This window comes from Carassius carassius, chromosome 46, assembly GCF_963082965.1.
Source record: "Carassius carassius chromosome 46, fCarCar2.1, whole genome shotgun sequence".
Classification (NCBI taxonomy): Eukaryota; Metazoa; Chordata; class Actinopteri; order Cypriniformes; family Cyprinidae; genus Carassius; species Carassius carassius.
In genome coordinates this window covers 9,118,976-9,143,535 of record NC_081800.1, presented here as the reverse complement: position 1 = coordinate 9,143,535, position 24,560 = coordinate 9,118,976, and the positions used below count along the sequence as shown (strand labels likewise).

Sequence of the window (24,560 nt, the reverse complement as noted above, 5' to 3'; positions counted from 1 at the left end):
AGGGTGTTGCTGAGTGATTACGTGGCTGTCCTGGGTGGATGATAGGGTGTTGCTAAGTGATCCCTTGGGTGTCCTGGGTGGATGATAGGGTGTTGCTGAGTGATCTCTTGTGTGTCCTGGGTGGATGATAGGGTGTTGCTGAGTGATCTCTTGTGTGTCCTGGGTGGATGATAGGGTGTTGCTGAGTGATCACTTGTGTGTCCTGGGTGGATGATAGGGTGTTGCTGAGTGATCTCTTGTGTGTCCTGGGTGGATGATAGGGTGTTGCTAAGTGATCTCTTGTGTGTCCTGGGTGGATGATAGGGTGTTGCTAAGTGATCTCTTGTGTGTCCTGGGTGGATGATAGGGTGTTGCAAAGTGATCTCTTGGGGGTCCTGGGTGGATGATAGGGTGTTGCTGAGTGATCTCTTGTGTGTCCTGGGTGGATGATAGGGTGTTGCTGAGTGATCTCTTGTGTGTCCTGGGTGGATGATAGGGTGTTGCTATCGATTACGTGGGTGTCCTGGGTGGATGATAGTGTGTTACTAAGTGATCTCTTGTGTGTCCTGGGTGGATGATAGTGTGTTACTAAGTGATCTCTTGTGTGTCCTGGGTGGATGATGGGGTGTTGCTAAGTGATCACGTGGGTGTCATTGGTGGATGATAGGGTGTTGCTAAGTGATCTCTTGTGTGTCCTGGGTGGATGATAGGGTGTTGCTAAGTGATCTCTTGGGTGTCCTGGGTGGATGATAGGGTGTTGCTGAGTGATCACTTGGGTGTCCTGAGTGGATGATAGGGTGTTGCTGAGTGATCACGTGGGTGTCCTGGGTGGATGATAGGGTGTTGGTGAGTAATCTCTTGTGTGTCGTTGGTGGATGATAGGGTGTTGCTAAGTGATTTCTTGTGTGTCCTGGGTGGATGATAGGGTGTTGCTGAGTGATCACTTGTGTGTCCTGGGTGGATGATAGGGTGTTGGTGAGTGATCACTTGGGTGTCCTGGGTGGATGATAGGGTGTTGCTGAGTGATTACGTGGGTGTCCTGAGTGGATGATAGGGTGTTGGTGAGTAATCTCTTGTGTGTCGTTGGTGGATGATAGGGTGTTGCTAAGTGATTTCTTGTGTGTCCTGGGTGGATGATAGGGTGTTGCTGAGTGATCACTTGTGTGTCCTGGGTGGATGATAGGGTGTTGCTGAGTGATCACTTGTGTGTCCTGGGTGGATGATAGGGTGTTGCTAAGTGATCTCTTGTGTGTCCTGGGTGGATGATAGGGTGTTGCAAAGTGATCTCTTGTGTGTCTTGGGTGGATGATAGGGTGTTGCTGAGTGATTTCTTGTGTGTCCTGGGTGGATGATAGGGTGTTGCTGAGTGATCACTTGTGTGTCCTGGGTGGATGATAGGGTGTTGCTGAGTGATCACTTGTGTGTCCTGGGTGGATGATAGGGTGTTGCTAAGTGATCTCTTGTGTGTCCTGGGTGGATGATAGGGTGTTGCAAAGTGATCTCTTGTGTGTCTTGGGTGGATGATAGGGTGTTGCTGAGTGATCTCTTGTGTGTCCTGGGTGGATGATAGGGTGTTGCTGAGTGATCACTTGTGTGTCCTGGGTGGATGATAGGGTGTTGCTGAGTGATCACTTGTGTGTCCTGGCTGGATGATACGGTGTTGCTAAGTGATTACCTTGGTGTTATGCGTGGATTATATCATGGCATTGCTAAGTGATTGCCTTGGTGTCCTGGGTGGATGATAGGGTGCTGCTGGGTGATCTCTTGGGTGTCCTGGGTGGATGATAGGGTGCTGCTGGGTGATCTCTTGGGTGTCCTGGGTGGATGATAGGGTGTTGCTAAGTGTGTACCTGGGTGGATTGTATGGGGCGTGATAGGGTGGTTGCCAGGTGATTGCTAGGGTTTTTTTTTGGTTGCTGTGGTGTTGCTAGGTGTTCAAAATCTCTGTAATATTATGGTCTCTATATGTGGCTCAGGTTCCTCATTTAATGTACATCTATGGGATATCTTTCCTATTTTATTTTGTCCACCTGATGAAAATAAATTGTATTCTTTAGAAAAGTACTAGCACACCTCTCCTCTACAACTTGCATGATTTGAGGCATCATTTAATGTTCTCCTAACACTAAAGCTAAGCAATTACTGACTAAATGAATAGCATAATCTCAGTAAGGTAATAAAAAAAGAAGTCCGCATATGTCTGTTTATGTTCTGAAAGACAGAACTTGAGCACAATGGAGTGAGTGTTTCTGGGAAAAGTAGGGGGTGGGGGCTGATATCCTCTGGATGTTGGCTTGTGAGTTGTGTATATTTGGCTGACCGTACGCGTGCTGCTTTCAGAGTGCTAATAGACTTTTGATTAATCGGGTATATTCTCACCTTTGTTTACGCATGTGTGCTCACAAGAGACAGATGAGTGTGAACTGGCGAACATGCGTGTGTGTTTGAATGAAAGCCAGGAAAAGGGGAAGGGCCTCAAGTGAGCAGACAAAAACAGCTGCTCTTGTCTGCTCGGGAAACCTCATCCAGAGAGAGCGAGCGTGGTGAGACGGACCAGCAGGGTCAAGATCTCTATATGGGTTGTGCCCTGAGTGTGGATAGCTGCGGGGACGAGCCAGATCCGGTACCCGTGAGAGGGTCTTTAAGGAGGGAGAGAGGAAAGTCCAGGGGAAACATGAGGCTGACCAAGGTGGGTACTTTCAAAAATTTTTATAGGTGATGAAAACATGTTTATTTGTGTGCTGCAGTGTCAGATGATCAAGAGTCTGTGGTGAAACCCATGTGATGAACTGGGTTTGTTGAGGTCTTAAGGGTCAGTCAGAAGTTTCACAAGCTGTTGAAGTTACTTTCTTTTATTGAAAACAGCAACAAATAGGATGCATTTGCGATCTGCCTAAATATATGTTGTGCACTTACATGCTTGTTATGTGTAGAGGGTCTAGAACGGTGTTTTATGCTTGCCTTGATTTTATCATGTATTTATCACATTATTGAAAATAGATTTTTTGTTCATATTTTTTAAGAAAATGTGATGCTTGCCTATGCAAAACTTGCCACCACAATGTCAGGGTGTTGCTGTGTGGTTGCTAGGGTATTTAGGATGGTTGCTCTGGTGGTTGCTAGGGTATACTCAGTGGTTACAAAGGTGTTCAGGGTGGTTGCTATACTATTTTGGATTGTTGCTTTTTGAAAGCCAATGCCTGTTCCCTGTTGTTTATTTATTCTTAATTTAAGAAGAATATATTTTGCCAATTTTGTGACATGTCTGTTGGGCCAGTTCTCCAAAGACTGGTGAATCTGACCGAATATGTTTATTAATAATATTTTGATTGCGAGAGTACTTTGGATATTTACTCTGGTCCTCTAGTGGTTGTTTTCAGTGGTTGCTGAAGTTCTGATGGTTGCTAGGGTATTCTTTATGGTTACTAAGGTGTTCTGTGTGGTTGCTACAGTGTTCTGGATGACTGATCAAGTGTCTTTGGATTTTTCTTTGCTAGATATAACCTAGATCCCTCGTTTAGTTTATAGTGAGTATATGAGACATTTTTCACCCATTTTATTGCACACAATATGAAAATCATAATTTTTTAACACTTTATTTTAGGAACCAATTCTAATTCATGTTGGCTGTTCATTAGAACTTATAAAACATATTAATGGCCTATTCTTCACAACCATATTTTAGATACCCTAAATACCCCTATTATTAAGCAGCAAATCAATAGTATATTGATGCAGTTGTTAATAGTGAGATCGGGACCTTAAAATAAAGTGTGTCCCAAAAGTAACATCACACCTTTCCTCAAAAAGCTGCATGATTTGACGTATCATACCAGTGTGGGATGAGTTATACACGCTGAATACTTAAGATTAGGGGTTTGTTCAGATCTTTGTGTGAGGATGAGTGCGTTTGTTTAGGAGTAACGACATCTCCCTGATTGTTGACTCTGACAAAGAAGGCCTGGAGAACTTGAGGAGGGCTTGATTGTGTTTTTACATGCCTGAGAGTGAAAGTCTAAAATGGTCTGGTCCCCGAGGCTCATTCACATGTAGTGATTGAGCATTTATTCATTCACATCTTAGCATTTATTCAGCCATGCCACTTTCATATTTTGTCGCATGTCCATCATCTGTGCCCAAACACCTACATCACTGAGGTACTGCAAAATAATCCATCCACTGTCCTGTTGATATTTTAATAAGCAAACTTGCATAAGGCTGTGGTTTATTTTGAATGCTTCCTCCTATTACTGCAACCATAATGTTTGCTTTTACAGATATTTATTTTAATACCAGATTAGTTTCTTTTCTTTTGCTGTGGTTGCATAGTTTAATGGTGATACTCCTAAATCAGTGTATGATCATGTGGCATAGAGGAGGATTTTGGTCTGCTGATGAGACTATAATGAAACACTGTGTAATGCAATCATATAGCCCATTTATGGTGCTATCTACAGTAACTAGCAATCTGACATTTAGCTGATGCTTTCTATGCCCCAGTAGAGCAACCAAAGTTTTGGTGTCCAGAAGTCAAGGGCTTCATAGATCAACCCTCACAGGATCTGAACCCACGACCCTTCAGATCCATGTATTACTTACTCGTCACACCAAATCAATCATTGTGCCCTTTCATTACAGATTGCATTATTCGTAGCCCTTGGCTGTTTACAGTTTTTTTGATAAATTAACATAGAAAGGCTTTAGCCTCTCAGAATCTTGCTATTGAGATCTGCTATTGTTTTAGTGTGATGAATACCAAGACTTCATTCCAGTCTCTGTCTTGAGAGTCTGTGAGGTCTGCAAGCTGTCTTGCATTGTGTGTCATTCTTCTTTGTCTCTGAGGGAGAGTTATACATCTGGATGGTCACTTTGACCTGGAACAGAATTTTGTATTTATTATTTTTATTTTTTTTTATTTTTTATTTTTTTTATTTATGTTCTATTATCCTCCTTTTTTATTTTATTTATTGTTTAATTTTCTATAATCTATTGTTTTGTTTTATTATTTTTTGTTTTATTTTATTTTATCTTATTTTGTTTTGTTTCTTTTTTCATTTTGTTTGTTATTCAAAACTTGTCATAGGCTTCTTTGTGCAAAATGTTTTAAACACTGATTAATAAGTAGAGTCCTTCACTAACAAAATATTTTTAGTGATGAATTCCTATTGAAATCATTATTTCAGTCATTTCGCTAGTTCTAATCAATATCCAGCAAACTGCTGTGCTTTATGGTTTCCTGAGTTTCCTCTGCAATGAGAAAACACAGCTGTTCTCAAACTATCCTCTTGTTTATCTTTGCTCTTTGGGACTTATGGTATATTTCTAGAATATGCATGGAATGACAGAAACTTTAACAAGTGCTAGTTTACTGCAGCCATAGTCCACAGTCATCCACTATAAACACCGCACAGGAAAACGCCTGGTCAACGTATAAATAGGCTTTGTTTTTCCCAGGAACACATACAGGGACATAAACATGTTTTTATTTCTTCTTCCCCTGATCCCAACATGCACATAAAAAAAGAACACTTTGTGCTATGAATGAAAACTATTACATTTCTGAGCAATTAGAATTACAATTTAGGCAATAGAAACCACCCAGTACACCCTGGTAACTGCATAGCAATATATCTTCAAATATTTGGAAAACCCTAGCAACCACTTAACAACACATTGGCATCTACTCACAACGTCCTCACACTGTGGTCACAAGTTCATCTCACAATCATTGGAATTCTGGAAGCACTGATCTGTCTGTTTCACATTCCCTCATTCTCAAATGAAACTGATCTCTGGAAAGCTAGGAAGGATACACACACCTACAGTGTGTTACTTACTGCATATTCTCAGAAGGACACAGTCAGACATCATGGTGTTACTCTGACAGAAAGAGGATGTGTGTGTAGTGAGGGAACATGGGAAAAATTGTGTGCGTAGTGACGAATGTGAACTGGAAACACTTGAAAGGAAAAAAAAAACATCCCTGCCCTTTTAGTACCACTTCATCAAAGCATTAGTGTGCTGGGGTCATAATAACACATTATGACATCTGTTTGCTTTCCTTCACCATTCAGAATACGACCCTGACATTTGCCCGCTGCAGGGTTTGTGTGGTACTGTAAATGTTTTGGGAGTGAGTTTGGAAATGGGCAAAGAGTGAGAAGTGGCATATGATTCGGCGTTTCATAAAACATATGAAAATCAGTGCAAATATTGGGTGTTTCTTCTGCCCTATAGTAACTTTTCTAATAAAATTTTAGCTTTTTTTTCATTGTAAAAAATGACCACATTTATCACGGTATCATTACTAGTTTTAAAATAATGTTTTTTGTTGTTATTGTTTTTTTTACTTTTGACTTTCTTCAGATGTGTTGTATTAGTATTGTAAATACATGAATAAATGTAATATTAAATATTAAAATCCATTACAAAGTATTAAATTTTTTTTTTTAAATAATGGAAACAGAGTGAAATAATCTAATATTTATAATCTTAAATTTGGTATTTTTATATTATTACTTATTCCCTCTGTTTTATTTCCATCATAACAAACAAATTTGCTCCATGTTAATGAGGAGGTCAATGGGCCTAGTGGAGTAACTGCCGCTAATGTAAAAAAGACAACAACGCAGCCTCAGCCTAACGAGTAGAGTATAGCTCCGAAATGATGAATCACGTGAAAGTGTAGACAGAATTCAAAATGAAGGAGAAAAAGTGGAGAATGCACAAGAGCATGAGGTCTTGGAAAAAAGTACAGATACAGTAGTAGAGGAAATAAATGAAAGTGCTGCTTGCGAAGTGATTATTGAAAATAATGGACGCTTAAATGATGTTGAAAAAGGTGAGGATTATGAAATGAGGGAAGATGATACATTGTCTGAGGTGTCGGATGTTTCTGAGTTTGGGTTGCAGAATATTGATGAAACATTCGGTGCAGGAGATTAATGATTTTTTGGATTTGACGTTGGGAAAAACTGTTGAGGTGAAGGATTTTTTCCCGGAAATAGACAAATTCATATGGTCAGTGGTGTCAATGATGAAAGGTGTTAGTTATGAAGCTTTATGCAAGAAGAAGAGGTTTAGGCTGAACAAGATTCTGGCTAAATTACGGAAAGAAAAAAGAGCTTTGCAAAAGTAGGATGCTCAAATGCACAGTGATTTTCATACTTTATTTATTATATCTATTCACATTTGTTTTTCTTTATTCTCATTTTTCTATGGAGCTTTTAAAATTTGGTTCCTTAAATATAAATGGGGGTAGAGATCGGAATAAATTAGCCATGATATCAGAGTTTGTTAAAAGAATTGATATAGTCTTTTTGCAAGAAACACATACAGGTAATAATAATGAGACTCAGTGGGGTATGTGGTGGGAGGGGAAATATGCTCTTAGCCATGGTACAAACACAAGTGCTGGGGTAGCTATTTTTTTTTCCAAAAATCTAAATCTAAATATTCTATCAACAGAGGAAATTATAAAAGGCAGAGCACTTTTAATTAAAGTAGAGTTTGAAGGAACTATATTTGTTTTAATTAAAGTATATGCTCCTAATAATGGACATGAGCGTGTGGTTTTTTTTATGGAATTGAGAACAGTTATTCAGAAAATTGATGATACTGTGTGCATAATAATTGGAGGTGATTGGAATTGCACAACTAATTTTATAATTGATAGGAATGGAGAGGAGCCACATAATCAGTCAAGCATTCAATTGTTAAAAATTATAAATGAGTTTGATTTAACAGATTTGTGTGAATAAGTTAGTGGTGCTCGGTTAGATTTTATTTAGGGAAGATTTGGAATAATAAGGTAATGAATGTATCCATCTTGCCTAATGGTTTTTCAGATCACCATATGATTACTTTGGATTTTAATTTAAAGAAAGTGGTTAAACCTTGTTATTATTGGCATTTTAATGTCAAATTATTACAGGATATCAGTTTCTGTGAAAAGTTTAAGGTTTTCTGGGATATGTGGAAACTTAAAAAAAGACAGTTTTAAAAATCTTGGTCAATGGTGGGATGTAGGTAAAGCTAACATTAGAATATTTTGTCAGAACTATACTTCACATATACTACTGTAATGATGAAAACAAGAGTGGAAAGTTTACAAAGAGACATTGTATCCCTGGAAAAAGACATGCTCTCTCTCTCTCAATTTCAATTTAGGTGTGTTTTATTGGCATGACAAAAACTGTACATTTGTATTGCCAAAGCAGTTGCAGCTGGGCTGCTTACAAATAGTGCACATATGTATTTACAGAAAGAAAAAGAATAATAGTAATAATAAAATATATAAAAAGTATTAACCATGTAGTGCTAAGTGAATTAGTGTATGTGAATGTATAAGTTAGAAATAAAATAAAATAAAATAGAATATGGTATTAGATTAACAGAGGCAAAATATACATCTAGGTAATACAATACAGTAATATGGCATAACATCATCTACATGTGATGGAAACATCAGATCAGGGCAGGTTGAGTGTTTTCTCTAACATCATGAAAGGCAGACACATATTGAGCAGCAAACACACAGCAGTTCTTGTGTTCTCCTAACAGATACGGCAGTTTCTCCTGGTTCGGAAGAGTTTTAAATGTCTGATGGATCTGCTGTATTTTATCACAGAACACTGTCCGTATGTCCCTTTATATTTGGGGCATTCTGTTAGGAAGTGCAGTTCTGTTTCCATCTGATTCAGATCACAGTGTGAACAGAGTCTCTGCTCTGCTGCCAGCCATGTTTTTCTGTGTCTGCCCGTCTCTATCATCAGCTTGTGTCCACTGAGTCTGTATCTGGTCAGCGTGCTTCTCAGTTTCTTATCTGACACTGTGTACAGATACTCTGCCATACTGTACTCTCTCTTTAGAGTCAAATGGCATCGCATTTTACTCTGTTGATCTGTTTGGGTTTGCCAGTGAGTGATGTAATTCTGTTTGATTTGTGCAGTAATCTAATTTATTCTGATGTGATTCAGAGCATCATGTTAGTGAAGCATCAGGACTGAAGCTCTGGATCAGCTGAGGAAGGGGACTGCTTTCTTTGCTCATCTCTTGGTGTTGCAGTGCTTTATAATGATATGATTGGGGGTCACTGAGTTTCAGATGTTTCCAGAATTTGATTGCCCTTTTTTGTATCTTTATGATTAGAGGATATTTGCCTAATTCTGCCCTGCATGCGTTATTTGTTGTATGCCGGTGCACGTGTAATATATTTTTACACAGTTTACAGTTACAGTTTACATGCAGGGTCTCAATTGGATGTTTTTCCCATTTGGTGAAATCTTGATTTGGATTGGTCAGTGGACCCCACACCTCACTGCCATGGAGTGCAATGGGCTCAATTACTGATTCTAATATTTTCAGCCAAATTCTAATAGGGATTTCTATAGGACATTACCATTTTATGGCGTAAAAGGCCCTGCGTGCTTTATCTCTCAGTTCATTCACAGCATGGTTAAAGTTTCCACTGGTGGCACTCCGATCCCGCAGCTGAATCCTCTTTAGGAGACAATCCTGGCGCTTGCTGGACTTTCTTGGACGCCTGAAGCCTTCTTTACAAGAATTGAACCTCTTTCCTTGAAGTTCTTGATGATCCTATAAATTGTTGATTTAGGTGCAATCTTAGTAGCCACAATATCCTTGCCTGTGAAGCCATTTTTATGCAACGCAATGATGGCTGCACGCGTTTCTTTGCAGGTCACCATGGTTAACAATGGAAGAACAAAGATTTCAAGCATCACCCTACTTTTAACATGTCAAGTCTGCCATTCTAACCCAATCAGCCTGACATAATGATCTCCAGCCTTGTGCTCGTCAACATTCTCACCTGAGTTAACAAGACGATTACTGAAATGATCTCAGCAGGTCCTTTAATGACAGCAATGAAATGCAGTGGAAAGGTTTTTTTGGGATTAAGTTAATTTTCATGATAAAGAAGGACTATGCAATTCATCTGATCACTCTTCATAACATTCTGGAGTAAATGCAAATTGCTATTATAAAAACTTAAGCAGCAACTTTTCCAATTTCCAATATTTATGTAATTCTCAAAACATTTGGCCACGACTGTACATATAAGAAATGCTCTTGCTTTAGTTTTGTCCACTGGCTGACAGTCTCTCTCTCTCTCTCTCTTTCTCTCTCTCTCTCTCTCTCTCTCTCTCTCTCTCTCTCTCTCCCTCTCTCTCCCTCCCTCTCTCTCTCTCTCTCCCTCTCTCTCCCTCCCTCTCTCTCTCTCCCTCTCTCTCTCTCCCTCCCTCTCTCTCTCTCCCTCCCTCTCTCTCCCTCCCTCTCCCTCTCCCTCCCTCTCCCTCTCCCTCCCTCTCTCTCCCTCCCTCTCTCGCTCTTTCTCTCCCTACCTCCTCTCTCTCTCTCTCTCTCTCTCTCTCTCTCTCTCTCTCTCTCTCTCTCTCTCTCCCTACCTCCTCCTCCTCCTCCTCCTCTCTCTCTCTCTCTCTCTCTCTCAATCATCTATTTCCCTCCCTCTCTCCACAGCTGTATTTAATCAGCCCCTAGCTCTTTTGTACCCAATCATTCCTGCACTCACCCCTCCCTCCATTTCCTCTTTCTGCATGTTCTCATCTCTCTCTCTCCCTCTTTCAGCATCCCCCTCTTTTTTAAATAACGTTTGTGTTCTCTCTCAAACATTCCATCCAAAACTGTTGGTCAATATTACATCACCACACGACAAATATGTGTTTCCAAAGCGCATTCATTTGAAAAGGGAATAAGATGTAAAAGTGTATATGTTGACTCGGCCACAGGTGTTTTGAAATATCGGGGAATTCCTGTTTTATTATTTTAAAATAATTTTAGGTGCTACGGTAAGTAACACAGGCCTCCTCTGTGCCGCAGAAACATGGCTTTAAAACAGTTTCACCTCCACAGCTGGGGGTTGCTGTCTGTGAGTAATGATCCTGCTCTATTTACACTTCCACCTTTTTTCACTCTATTTTTTCATTTTTGTCCCACCACAGTCCCCTGGCTATAATTACAAGATACATTTTTACATTTTACAAAACACATCATTATGATGCTACAGTGTTGTGGGTGTTTGCCAGAGCATTGTTCCGCTGCTAAAGTTTCCATGATGTTTTGCTTTCTATGACTCCAGTCCCTCCTTTAATATACACTATCACTCAAAATAATATTGACAAATACTTTTGACAAATAATATTTAAACTAATAAAATTTGAAATCATAAAAAAAATACATTTCTATTGATGCTAAAACTCATCATCAAACCAGAGTAATCAGAAAAAATCATTTGTACAATCGTTTACATAACTTCTTTCAAATACTGATAATTATTTACTGTTCAGGTAAATATAATCAGAGAACAGTTTTCCCCCACACTTAAGCTGTAATTACATAAAAATCTGAGTAAATATTGGGTGTTTCTTCAAATACAGACATTTTTATAAAACCAGGTGTTGATTATTATTATAATTTTAAATACAGAATAATACACTGATACTATATAAATATAACTGATAATAATACAACTCCCCAATTTATCATATGCCATGTAAAAATTATATTTCTGATTGCTTATAAAAGTAATAACACCTCTCCTCCACAAGCCACATGATTTAAGGTATCTCTCGTGTCTATAGCACAAACATGGGATGAGTTACTTGCCAAAATGTACTGAGCTGTGGATTTGTTTGAATCCCTGACCTTAAATATGAGAATTAGAACAGGGAGAGATGGAAAAGTGAAAGCATGTACAATGCAGAAGAATATAGTTCTATTTTGAAAGATTAAACATGAATTCTAGATAAAGAAGACTCTCTTCTCTGGTTCACTAAACAGTATAAATGTGTATGTACATGGCTTGGTGAGTGGGACAGGACATGTTTCTCTAATGTTCACATTCTGCCTGCTTGAGGGCCCCTTTCTCCCCAACCATGTGCCTTCCACATCCTGTCTGCACACACTCTCCCACGGCCTGTGTGTCATACACACATCTATCTGTACTGTTTCTCAACAAGCATTACTCACTCACTCTCCTTAATTGGATTGTATAATTTTTCCTCCCCACCTGATACTCATGCTTTCTCTGTACTTTTCTCTTTCACCCCTTTCATCCCAACTTCAGACAACTCTTATCTTCTATTTTTATATTCTGTGATATATCAGTATATCTAGAAGTGGACTAGTAAAAAGTCAAAATATATGTATAATCTCAAAATCATTCTTCTATAAGACCTCTAGTTTTCTCTCCTGGTCTAGATTTTAATAAAAAAATATATAAAAGCTATATAAGTTACTGGAATTTCCACATCTGGTTTTAAACAGCTCAGTACATCTCAGTATAATCAAGAAAGAACGAATCAATTAATAAAATAAAATTATATATATATATAAATATTTATATATATATATATATATATATATATATATATATATATATATATATATATTTATATTTATATATATATATGTGTGTGTGTATATATAAACCCTAAGAAAAATAAAAATCTAAAGTTATATTTCACATTTTATTTCCAATTTTGATATTCACAAACATTCCCTAAGTAATTCAAATAAACATTAAGTAAAACATTGGTATTTGCTGATTTGAGTTTGGATTTAATACATCAGTCCTACTGTTTTCTGTTTATACGGAGCTTATTTCATAAATGCATTAATCATTGGCATTTATCACATGGTGTTTGTGTGGGGCTTCAGTGCTGGAAGCCACATCTGCTTGGACTGTGCGATTCCACAGAGCACATTTCTGTTTATTCTGCTCGTAGACTGATGGCCTAGATTCATCACTTAGATTGGAGGCCATTCGTTTTAATCATGTAGTGTTTGAAAATGTTTCTTAAATGTTTCTTAAACAAACAAATTTGTCTGTTTCACAATTAAGTCTGGGATGTTTGTTCCATGGACTAGTTGAAGGTGCTTTATCATTTTTATTGTGTTCTTGGAACTTCCATCTTTTAAGAAATGTATCAAAAGCTACATTTTACACAATTTAAATTGCGTTTGAATACTACTGGGCGCGCTTTACATGCTGCACCCCAGAAAACTCCACATGTGACCAGTTGATGTCGCTATTGTGTTTTTAATAGTTCTTTAAAGGGCCACACTTGCATACTTTTGTAAATACATTCGTACTGTAGATAAAATGATGTATGTAAGTTGTAACATTAAAAAATAATAAATAAATAAATAACTGTCTAATGCACACCAGCCACAAAGTAATATACGATTTAACTTAATAACAAACTTGTTATTTGCAAAGTTGTTTAAACTTTGCTTGCTTGTTTATTTATTGGTGTTAATACCACAATTTCCTGTTGAGTAAGGGAAAACATCATACTATAATATAATATAATTATTATATAATATATAATAAAAAATGTAGATGATAGAATTAATTCATAAATAACCAATTAAATATAAGTTGAATTATTTTAAGCAGAAATGAGCTAATTATCTCAATGAAAGTGATGCTATAGTGAAAGACATTCATTAAGGCAGGCGCTTCTAATTGGCATCGCATCCAATCAGCTATCGATTCGTCACGATGCCGCCAATCAGAAAAGTTTGCTTCCAGTCACAACATTCCCCAGTGTTCCTTTGCCGCTGTAGCTCCTCCCACTGACAGACTCGGAGTCTAGTGAGAGTAAAGAAAAGAACTCCATCAGTAGTCGAGTGACACTCCATTGACTCATTGGGAATGTAGCTCGTGAAATCTTTAAGGAAACATTCTTTTTTAGTTGGAATATTCTCCAAAAACATGAGTAAGGTAAAGTATTTTCGTTCAGTACACTTCTATAGTGCCTGAATGTAAAGAATTGGGCATACAATGGTTGAAATGAGATGTTATTATATGGATTATTATTTCTATTAAATGTTATTGTATGCGTGTTGTGCAAATAATGTGTTAGGAGCAACACTGTTTTGATATGCAGTTTCCCTGTGTTATGTGTAAGAGCATCATATATATTGAACGCTTGTGAGAAAAGCGACTCTAGTTTGTTTTAACTGTAAATAAGATACAGCAGTTTTGATCTGAGCTTAACAACACACTCTTGACCCATATGGTAAATAATACGCTTGTGCAAGAAGTACAGTGTGCTTTTTAATGGAAGATCGCTGGTACTGGTTCTGTTTTCATGTTCACTATCATGAAACATGTCAGATGCACCAGCAGTCTCTCGTTTTCTTTCTGTCGGGACAATTATTTCACGTCTTACATAACCACAAATGAAAACCTCATAAAACTCCTAAAAGTTGCATCCCTCTGCTGAACCCAGTGTGTGAGTCTGTGTTTAATGCGTATGTGGTCGCTGAAAGTGAAAGGAAACGCGCACTTTGGTTTGCCACTCTTTACCAGGGGTTCAACTACACCAAACACTGGAGCAGAAAGAAAGAGTCATCATATGACTTCACGAGATGGTAACTAATAGTTACTGCGTCATCATACATTAAACGCCTCACCAGAGACATCGGCTGTGTCTCAAAACATAGTGAGCTTTCTACATAGACAGCATTTTTGGTTATGGTCAGCGAATCTATTAACCTGTACTATTAAATAATTTTAAGTCAATTATATATATTATTTAAAAAAAAAAAAAGAAATTCAGTAATGTAAAGGTATATGCTCGTGTTGTCGCCAAAATACCATAGTTGCTTCAGTAAAACAGTAAGGTTGTCATTTAATTTAATGATTGAAGTTTGAAATAGAAAAGTAATAAATAAATAATGTCAGGATTATGCCATTACATTGGTTGGAGCATAAGAAACAAATGGAGAAGAAATATAAAACATGAAAAGGCATGTATAGGCAAACAAAATATTTTACTTTTTCATTCACCAATCAGGGTTCAGGCTATTTGTAACCAAACTTTGTACAAAGATGATTATCTCAACTATGTTATGAAAGATAAGAGAATGATTTGATATACTATTTTACTTCATAAATTGGTCCTATTCAATATAATGTGTCTATACATTGCATCTAATTTTCAAATTAATGCGTTCTTGGGCGAAACCATAATGGAAAAAGAAATGAAGAAATATTGATCTATAATTTCTTTCCCTATTGACCCCAAAATGCCTGATAAACATAATGTTTGTTCTGGACTGGTGTCCTCTACAGGAGACATGTATGAAAAGTATGCCCTTTTTCACAACAAAAAGTCATATTCTGATTTGAAACCCCATGTTTTTTTTTTTGTTTTTCTTTGACAAACAATTAAAAAAAAGTGAGATTTAAATGACAATTACAAAATATTATATTTCCCTGACAGTGCTAAATTTTACAATTCTGTCAGTATCAGTCATATTTCAAGACCAAGGAGAGGAAGTGTTTATGATCAAACCACTAAACATTTGATATCTCTAAATAGCCCTGAATGTGCTCTGTACAGGACATCCAGACCGTGGCATGTACGGTCTCATAGGTATTCACTAAAATATAATGTCCTCTACAGAGGACAAAGGTCTTTGCCTGGGTCCCAGGAGGCTATGGTAGTATTATTGTATGTTTTGAAGAATAGTCATGTAAAATATCTTGAATATCAGTGTGATATCATTATTGTGAGAAGAAAGGCTATGCAAAATATAAGAAGATGGCGAAAAACATGTTCTATTGTGTGAACACAACATGCAGACATTTATTTCTTTGTAAACCTTGTGTGATGTTCCTCAAACTCTTTAAAACATCTTGGGACATTGCACACGTAGTAGGTGCATTTTAGCCAACATTGCATAGCTTCCACAGGCAAACAGTGTAATAACGTGAAGAATGGTGCAGAAGTCCATAAAAGAAGTTTCCTGAAGATGTCGTCGAGTTTGCTGAGGATGTAAAGACTGTAGACTGTGTGTGAGATCATCAATGAAGGATGCTCTTCTGCCGTACAGCTCCGAATACAGCTAAACAGCCATTAAATATGACCACAGTTTGGAGACTATAAGAAAACCTTTCATTTTAAGTGGGCTGGTTGATTGTTAGTAGCTCAGTAAATAGCTGATATGATTTGCTACCTAAATGATAATTACTTCTCTCTCTTATGCTCTATGAGCTGTCACTTCGTATCGGACCTCGTATGGACTGTTTCAGCTTATATTCCACCTGAATACACAAAGCAGATGTAACGCAGACTTCATTATGTCACACTTGTCTATGAATTGGTCTGCTTGAAGAGAATCATATACTGTTTACATTATTGAAGAATCCAGGGAAAGAGTTATAGATGTGTAAGAGAGCAGTGCAATAGAAGTGCTACCTAGCGACACACAGTAATAATTCTTGCTGTTGATTTTAGAGCAGTTAAAAAGTTGCAAGTAATTACTCTGTGATATTAGCCATAATCACAGGGATTTCTTTACAAGCATATTGAGCCATTTATGTATAGTCATAAAACGAGTGTGGTCACTGATTAGTGTGTTTTACTTGGTTCTTTCTGAAGTTTCAAGTTTCACATCAAATTGAAATGCTCAATCATAACAGTTTGAAACCGACCGCCACAGTTAGATTACAGTGTGCGAACGTTTACTGACATAAAGGTTCATGAAAGAGTCATGCCACAGGAAGTCCTGATGTGTAATTGGACGTAGGTGTGTTTGATTGTGTTTTAGCTATATATTTGTAGCAGACTTTCTCTTGGGTTATATAGAGTCATGGCCAAAAATATCGGCACCCTCGGTAAATATGATCAAAGAAGGCTGTGAAAATTAATCTGCATTGTTAATCCTTTTGATCTTTTATTTAAAAAAATTCACAAAAATGTATCCTTTCATTGGATAATAAGATTTTAAAATGGGGGGGGGGGGGATATCATTATGAAATAAAGGTTTTTCTCAATACTCGTTGGGCACAATTATTGGCACCCCTAGAAATTCTTATTAGTAAAATATCTCTGAAGTATATTCCCATTCATATTCGCAAATTTGAGCACTCCAGTGTGATTATAAACACGAAATTATCCAGCCATGGCTTCTGTTTCACAGAAATATAAAGAGGAGGGAAAACAAAACCCAAATTCCCTTAATCATCCATCAAAATGAGATAAACCAAAGAATATATTTCTGATGTGCAGCAAAAGATAATTGAGCTTCACAAATTAGTGAAGTGGCTTTAAGAAAAGAGCTAGAGCAGTAAAAAAATTCCCATTTCCACCATCAGGGCAATAATTAAGAATTTCCAATCAACAGAAAATGTTAGGAAACTGCCTGGAAGAGGACGTGTGTCTATATCGTCCTAATGCAATGTGAGAAGAAGAGTTTGAGTAACTAAAGACTCTCCAAGAATCACAGCTGGAGAATTGCAGAAAATAGTTGAATCTCGGGTTCAGAAAACCTTAAAATAAAATTGTCAAACAGAACCTACATCATCACATGTTGTTTGGGAGGGTTTCAAGAAAAATTCTCCTAGCTCCTCCAAAAACAAACTAAAGCATATTCAGTTATCAGACACGACTGGAACTTCAAACGGTACTGGCTTCTATGGTCAGATGAAACAAAAAAATGAGCTTTTTAGCAGCAAACACTCAAGATGGGTTTGGTGAACACAGAGATAAAGAGTAACCCATGTGTATAATGAAATATACAGCTGTATTTTTGATGTCGTGGACCTATGTTTCTGCTGGAGGTCCTGGACATCTTGTTTAGACACATGGCATCTTTGATTCTATCAAATACCAACATATAAAAAATCAGTAATTGACTGACTCTGTTAGAAATCTTATAATGGGCCATGTTTAGATCTTCATACCCATACAATAACCCAAACACAAACCTCAAAAACAACACAAAAATGGGTCACTGAGCACAAAACCAAGCTTCTGCTATAGTCCTCTGACCTGAACCCTACAGAAAATGAGAGGAGTGAACTGAAGAGGAGAAGCACCAACAGGGAATCTAAAGGGTCTGGAGTGATTCTGGATGAAGAAACGTCTCTGATCTCTTGTGAGGTGTTCTCTAACCTCATCAGGCATTATACGAGAAAATTTAGAGCTGTGAAACTGGCAAATGGAGGTTTGAAAAAGTATTTAATAAAAGGGGGCCGTTAATTCTTATTATCCAATGAAAGGATACATCTTTGTGAATAAAAAAAAAAGATCAAAATGATTAAAAATCCAAATTAATTTTCACAGCCTTTTTTGAAAATATTTACCAAGGGTGCCAACAGGTGCGCTGCACAAGATCCCGGGCCCTATGCATAGGCAGTCCTAATGGGCCCCCCTCCCCTTGAAAATATATATTCCAGACTTTTCAAGGGCCCTCTCTTCCTTTGGGGCCCTGGTAATCAGTACTGGTTTTACCCCCAGTCCGACGCCCCTGGGTGCCAATATTTTTGGCCATGACTGTATATTAACATGACAACATTGTGCGGTAAAGTAAGTTCTTGACAAGAGTCTGACTCTAATAGACTGCTGTGTGATTTAGTGTGTGAAGTCTCAGTGATGGCTGATAGCGGGATGTGCAAATAATAGCTCAGTCACAATAGGATGGACAGATTAGCCTATCATTTCCTGAGGATGCAGGGCTTTAACCATCATGGAAGGAGACACGTCCCTCCAGTATTCAATATATTCGATTTTTGATGATCAATTCTTGTAGCTGAATTGTTTACATGCTCATTATGAATACAGATAGTTCGCTGTGAATGTTGCATGTGTTGTGGTTTGGTCATTGTGCGTTTGCTTGTCATGGAGACATATTTGATTAGCGCAGGAAGTATGTAATGGCACTACGCTGACTTCATCACTGGAACAGGCAGTCTCTGTTCTTTCACTGCCTGTCCCACCCTACACACACACACACACACACACACACTTATAAACACACACTTGGATTCACACACATGGCTCGTTTGCTTTCCCTTTACCACCCCTCAGGAAAAAGGCCTGTAACACTCTTTTTAAGATACTCATTCTTTATTAACCCTAAATGTTTGGTGTGTTCAGCACGATCCTGTGCTAGAGATGCGAATAAGGCCTTAAACTGTGAGGCTTGATGGGGAGGGATGTGCTTTTACTTCTAAGCAATCAGACTTTTTTCAGTAAAATATAAGTAAAATAAGTAAAAATATAAGTAAAAACTGTGAATTACCACATAATTTCCAGGGAAAAACAGTAAAATGTGACATTGCCATTTCTGGCAGCCATAGCTGCATTTTTTTAGCATAAATTTAACTGGATATTTTTAACAGTGCAGAACACCCTAGCAACTGCATAGCAACCATCCTTTTGAATTGTGGCTGTGTGAGTTTGGCAGCCCCAGAACAATCTGCAAAAATGGCAGGATTTTAGTGCTATTGCATCGAACGGCACTTTAAACATTTTGTTTGAATTGTTTGGCCAGGAAAGCTAATTCCTCTGGCATTAAAAGCACTTATTCAGCAAGTGCAGATTATAGCAGCAGTTAATCCGGCGCTCACATATTCCCTTACTGGTTCATCATATTAGGACAGTTTGATGTCCAAGATCTCCGTTCCCTTCATTCAGTTCCACTGATGTTTATTCTTCTGAACTGTTGGTTCGAATCGTTGTTTTCTTGAATTGTTGTTTGTGCCCGGTTACCAGAGTTTCTTTGTCTGTATGATTTGAAGATGTAATGGGTAGCATCTGTTGGTGGACCACCATGGTTGCAGGAATGATTTTGTGGTTGATAACTTGGATATTCGCAGATGCTTTTTGTTTATCTCCCTATGGGAGATGGATGGCAGGGTCGTCTCCTTGGGGCACCCAGGGCATTAATGCTATGCTGATTGGAGAACATTTGTGGTTAAGGCAGGATGGAGATCTGAGCAACTCTCCAGTTTGTGGGATGCTTCTGCTTGGATTTGTACCTAAGAGGCCCAAATCCTAGAGGCTCCACCACCAAATCTGCAGTGCTGTCTCTTTCTTGAGTTGGCTCTGCCAACTACAGCGACAGGAAGTTTTGTGTGTCTCACATTTAATTAGTCTCTGTTTTAAACTGAACGCTCATTTAATTATAACGGTCTGTTAGTGATTCTTATTTGTTCAATTTGTGAATTCACAAATACCAAAAAAACAAAAACAAATAAATGATAATTAAAAATAAATTCCTGCATACAGTGACTTGAATATTTAATTTTTATTAAAACATATTTTTGGGGGGAGGAGCATAACATTTTAAATGATATAATATAATAATGAATAAAGAATTGGAAAAATCATATAATGAAAAAGCCTCATTAAAGAATTAAAATCTTGTACCAAAAAAAAAAAAAAAAAAAACTTTACTAATTTTAAAAACTTAAAACAAGAAGTGAAATCACATAGAGGTTCCCTGTGCATCAAGGTCAAAATGTCATAAGAGTTTATATTTTTATGATTGGGCAAGATTAGTTCAGTTTGCAGTTTGACTATAGTGTGACAGTTTGTGGTGTAACTATATAACTTACAATATAACAAATTATAAATATTTTAATAAAATAATAATTAAAAATAAAAATGTATATGAAGTTGCTGTAGTGTGTGTGTGTGTGTGTATATATATATATAATATGTAATAATATAATATAGTATAAAATTATGTTTTTTAAATTTTAAATGTTTTGAAGATTCAAGATGTAAGAAGCATGCTATATTATAGTGGACTAAACTACACTCTAAGAAAAGCATTTGTTTTACTTGAAATAAAACATTACTAAAACATCAACTAAAATAAAAATTGAAATGGAAATTTTTTATTATATATATGTGTGTGTGTGTGTCTGTATGTAGTAGTAGTAGCCCTTTATTGTCACTAGTCACAAGTACCAGCGAAATTAGCCATCAACCTGTCCATACATACACAACATACATACAATGGGGTAGACAGAACAGGAAGACAGGGAATTGAGGAAGAAATACAGCTTAACATTAGGGAAGTGAGGAGAAAAAAACAACAACACCCAGACTATGCTCCTTTTGGGAGTACAGTATGGGAACCGAAAAAACACCTCAGCAACAAAAGCACATACACCATAAACACAAGACTTTGCAACTGGGGACGGAAATTGGGGGGGTCGAGGTAATCCAGTGCAGGCAGCAGCCGTCCTACCCTGCAGCTATTAAAGTGCTGGTCACGGACCCGATTGACAGACTGGCGGTACAAAGCGTATATATACATACTATGAGGGGCCGTACAAGCCATAATTCATTCTGGCACTCTCACACACTTATGTTCTCCTTTCACATACATATATATTCTTGCTTTCACACACATACATTCTCCTTACACATACATACACACACATACATATATATATATAATTATAATTATATATATATTTATTTTTCAATATCTGGCAGTATAACCTTAACCCTCTGGAGTCGATTAACACATATACACGTTATGAGTCATTTTCTTTTCTGTCAGTAATATTTTAGGTTATTCTTATTTTAGTAATATTCAGGTAATTCCTGACAGGATGCAGTTTGGTAACACAAATGTAGTGATCATCTTTGAGACAGATGCACTGAAAACAGACACAAAGATGAGAGAAGTCGCGCAAGCATAGAAAATACTGTCCCAGACAGAACAAATTAATTTAAATAATGAAAGAAAACCATAATTATGTAATTAGGGTGGGGTGAATATGGATGTATATCTGAGGAGAACTGACTTTCTTCAGAAAAGTTTCGATGGCATTTTCTTTTTCCTCTTACCGTCATTAAATACACATTAAAGGATTGTTAATTAGCGCAGAGCTGCGTACAGCAATAATTCAGGAAATGCTAGTGTTCTATAAGTGCCACCTGCTGTCAGAGATTGGATTAGCATTTTCATCAGAATCAGAAAGAGCTTTATTGCCAAGTGTTTACACACAGAAGAAATTTCATCAGGAGCTTTCAGTACAGAAAGTACAAACATAGTGCAGACACACATATAATTAAGGCAATAAAACTAATAATGATAAATAGTAATAATAAAATATTATTTCAGCCTCTCTGATGTTTTTGTTTTGTGCACTTGCTTCATGTTGCATATATTTTTGGTTATTTGTTTGTTTGTCCAAGGTTAGTTTGGCCAGTAACAGAGCAAAATAAACATTTAATAAATGTGAAAAAAAAGAAAAAAGAATAATTAAATAAATTTGCAATGAGGACCGAAATCTGCTCATTTGATTGTAGAATAAATAAAATCCTGATCAGTGCATCCTTAACTGGATTAGTTAGACCTACCTGAAAGACCTGAAAAAGCATGGTTCATTTCAGTTTTATCTTTGAACTATTGTACCTATTTGTGCAAAAATGGTTATTATTTATTACAATACAATGTTACAGTCAACAATGAAAACAATAAGTCTTATTGATTGATTGATTGATTGATTGATTGATTGATCGATCAATCAATGTCTTAACACAAGTGTCTTAACACGTGTACACAGATCTGTAGAAAATGTAGGTTACATAATGATATGTTAAAGTTAAAAACTTAAAATATGTACTTGAAAAGAAAACAGGATGACTTTGAATACCATAACTGTAAAATTGTGAGGAAGAGCTGAGCAGTTCTTGCACATGTATTTCCCGGTCTCAGAGTGACTACCTGCTTAAACAGGAAATAATGGATACCAAAAAAGGTAGAAATGTATGTATGTGAAAGGAGAATGTAAGAGTGTGAGAGTGCCAGAATGAATTATGTCTTGTACAGACACACACACACACACACACACACACACACACACACACACACACACACACACACACACACACACACACACACACTAACTTTATATACATTTTTATTTTTAATTATTATTTTATTAAAATATTGAAAATGTTATAAATGTTTTTAAAAACCATATAAAACCAACATGAATACAAAGAGTACATTTCTACCGATCAAGCATATGTGTTTTTAAGGTAAATTTAATTTTCGTGGGCACTCTTATGTCTTTTCCCCCCTTAAATGTCAGTTGGTGTTTATGTTTTTGTTGGGCTTCCATTCATAGCTTTCATTTACTGAATTGAGCTGAAACACAAAGTTCGCTTTACTGCAGGATATTGCACACAATGTGAGGACCTGTTAAAGCTGGAGCTATTTATGGAAGACAAGAGATTGCAAGAGGTGAAGAATAATGGGAAAATTGGTACGTAGGTGTGCGTTTTGCCGTTTGCCTCTTGCTTGCCGTTTGCCTCTTGTCTGTTTATTTCCAGATTGTCTGTTCAATTCCTCTTCTGTTCTTTCATTTGAGTTTGAAGGGGAGGGTTTTTTTCTCTATCAAAGGCTGTTCTTTTTGCTAGAGAGCTTTGGCAAGCTGTTCTGAATGGCTAAAATTAAGTGAACAGTCCCTCCTTGTCTCTGCTCCGTGGCCTGGGGGCTGTCCCTAGCCTGACTTACCACTCTTGGCACACTGTTGGCCGGGCAGTAGGTTAGTCTGTTGATGGGTGTTGTAGTCACACTTCAGAGAGCGCCGGAACTGTGAGACGTGATTTTGCACACTTGGTTAAAGGTGGTGATGTTACTTAGTGCAGGATGACCTGCTGATTATTTTTTCATTCGGGTTCCTGACCCTTGTGGACTTTAGCAGTAGAGAGGTAAGCTTTATAATGTGTGTTCTGTGCTCACCTAATTAGGGTGCACAAAAAGGTCACTTTTATGCTTTGCTTAATAGGGCTTAATTACAAAAACACTGACTTGTAGGCCAGAATTAGAGGACAAGTACATTTTGGTCCTCTATATATGTGATTAATTGCACATTTATTATTTATTATTTATTTATCATTCATCAGAACATATAACTAAAATGTTTTGACAGGCCTTATTGTTTTTAATATTTTCAGTAGTTTATAGTATATTTGGATTTCACACACACACACACACACACACACACATACAGTATATATATATATATATAGATATATATATATATATATATATATATATATATATATATATATATATGAATTATTTCAAAATCAGTTAACAAAACAGCTTTACTGCAGCTGCTTTTTTAATATTTCAAAAATATTTGAAATATTGTGGCATTACATTTAATAAAATGTCACTAAAAGAGCCATTAAATTGAAATATTTCTTGAAAATGATGTATTGTAAAGGTTTTTCACAACCGTGTGAAACTAGCATGAATACAGAGTACATCTGGAAGCTTGGCACATGTGTTTTTATTTTCTTTATCGTGGACACTATTATACGTCATTGACCCTTAGCTAAAGTTAAGGAAAATGAATTTGGGTGGGCAAACTGAACTCCTGGAGTGGCCAAGCAAATCAGAATGATCTGGCTGAGATCTCTGAGAGGGGTCAACAAGAAGATCCAGTTTGTTTAACCCAGAAAGAAGGCGTTCTTAGTAACCATGGATGTTTAAATGGGACAGTTTAATGCGTAACACATAACATTTGTCATGGGGCACTTGTTGCTTACAGGGTATTTGCCAACAAATGAAGCAGCTGAACCTGATGTTTGTTCATAGTCAATGAAACACTTGGTTGCTAGGCTGTTACTATGTTTTATGGTGTTCTGGGTGGTTGCCAGGGTGTTACTATGTGTTATAATGTTCTAGGTGGTTGCCAGGGTGTTACTGTGTGTTATAATGTTCTGGGTGATTGCCAGGGTGTTACTGTGTGTTATAATTTTCTG

The 24,560-nt window shown here is 37.1% G+C and overlaps 1 protein-coding gene across 1 annotated transcript in view; it reads left to right on the top strand.

The window, feature by feature from the left end:
* The first annotated feature begins 2,300 nt into the window (after positions 1-2,300).
* The window catches only part of LOC132129304 (tensin-2-like), a 48,326-nt gene continuing 26,066 nt past the window's right edge, over positions 2,301-24,560 (top strand). Inside the window, exon 1 of the mRNA XM_059540847.1 lies at positions 2,301-2,668. Coding sequence (XP_059396830.1) covers positions 2,555-2,668 — 114 coding nt within the window. The 5' untranslated portion in view covers positions 2,301-2,554. The remainder of the gene's footprint in view (positions 2,669-24,560) is intronic.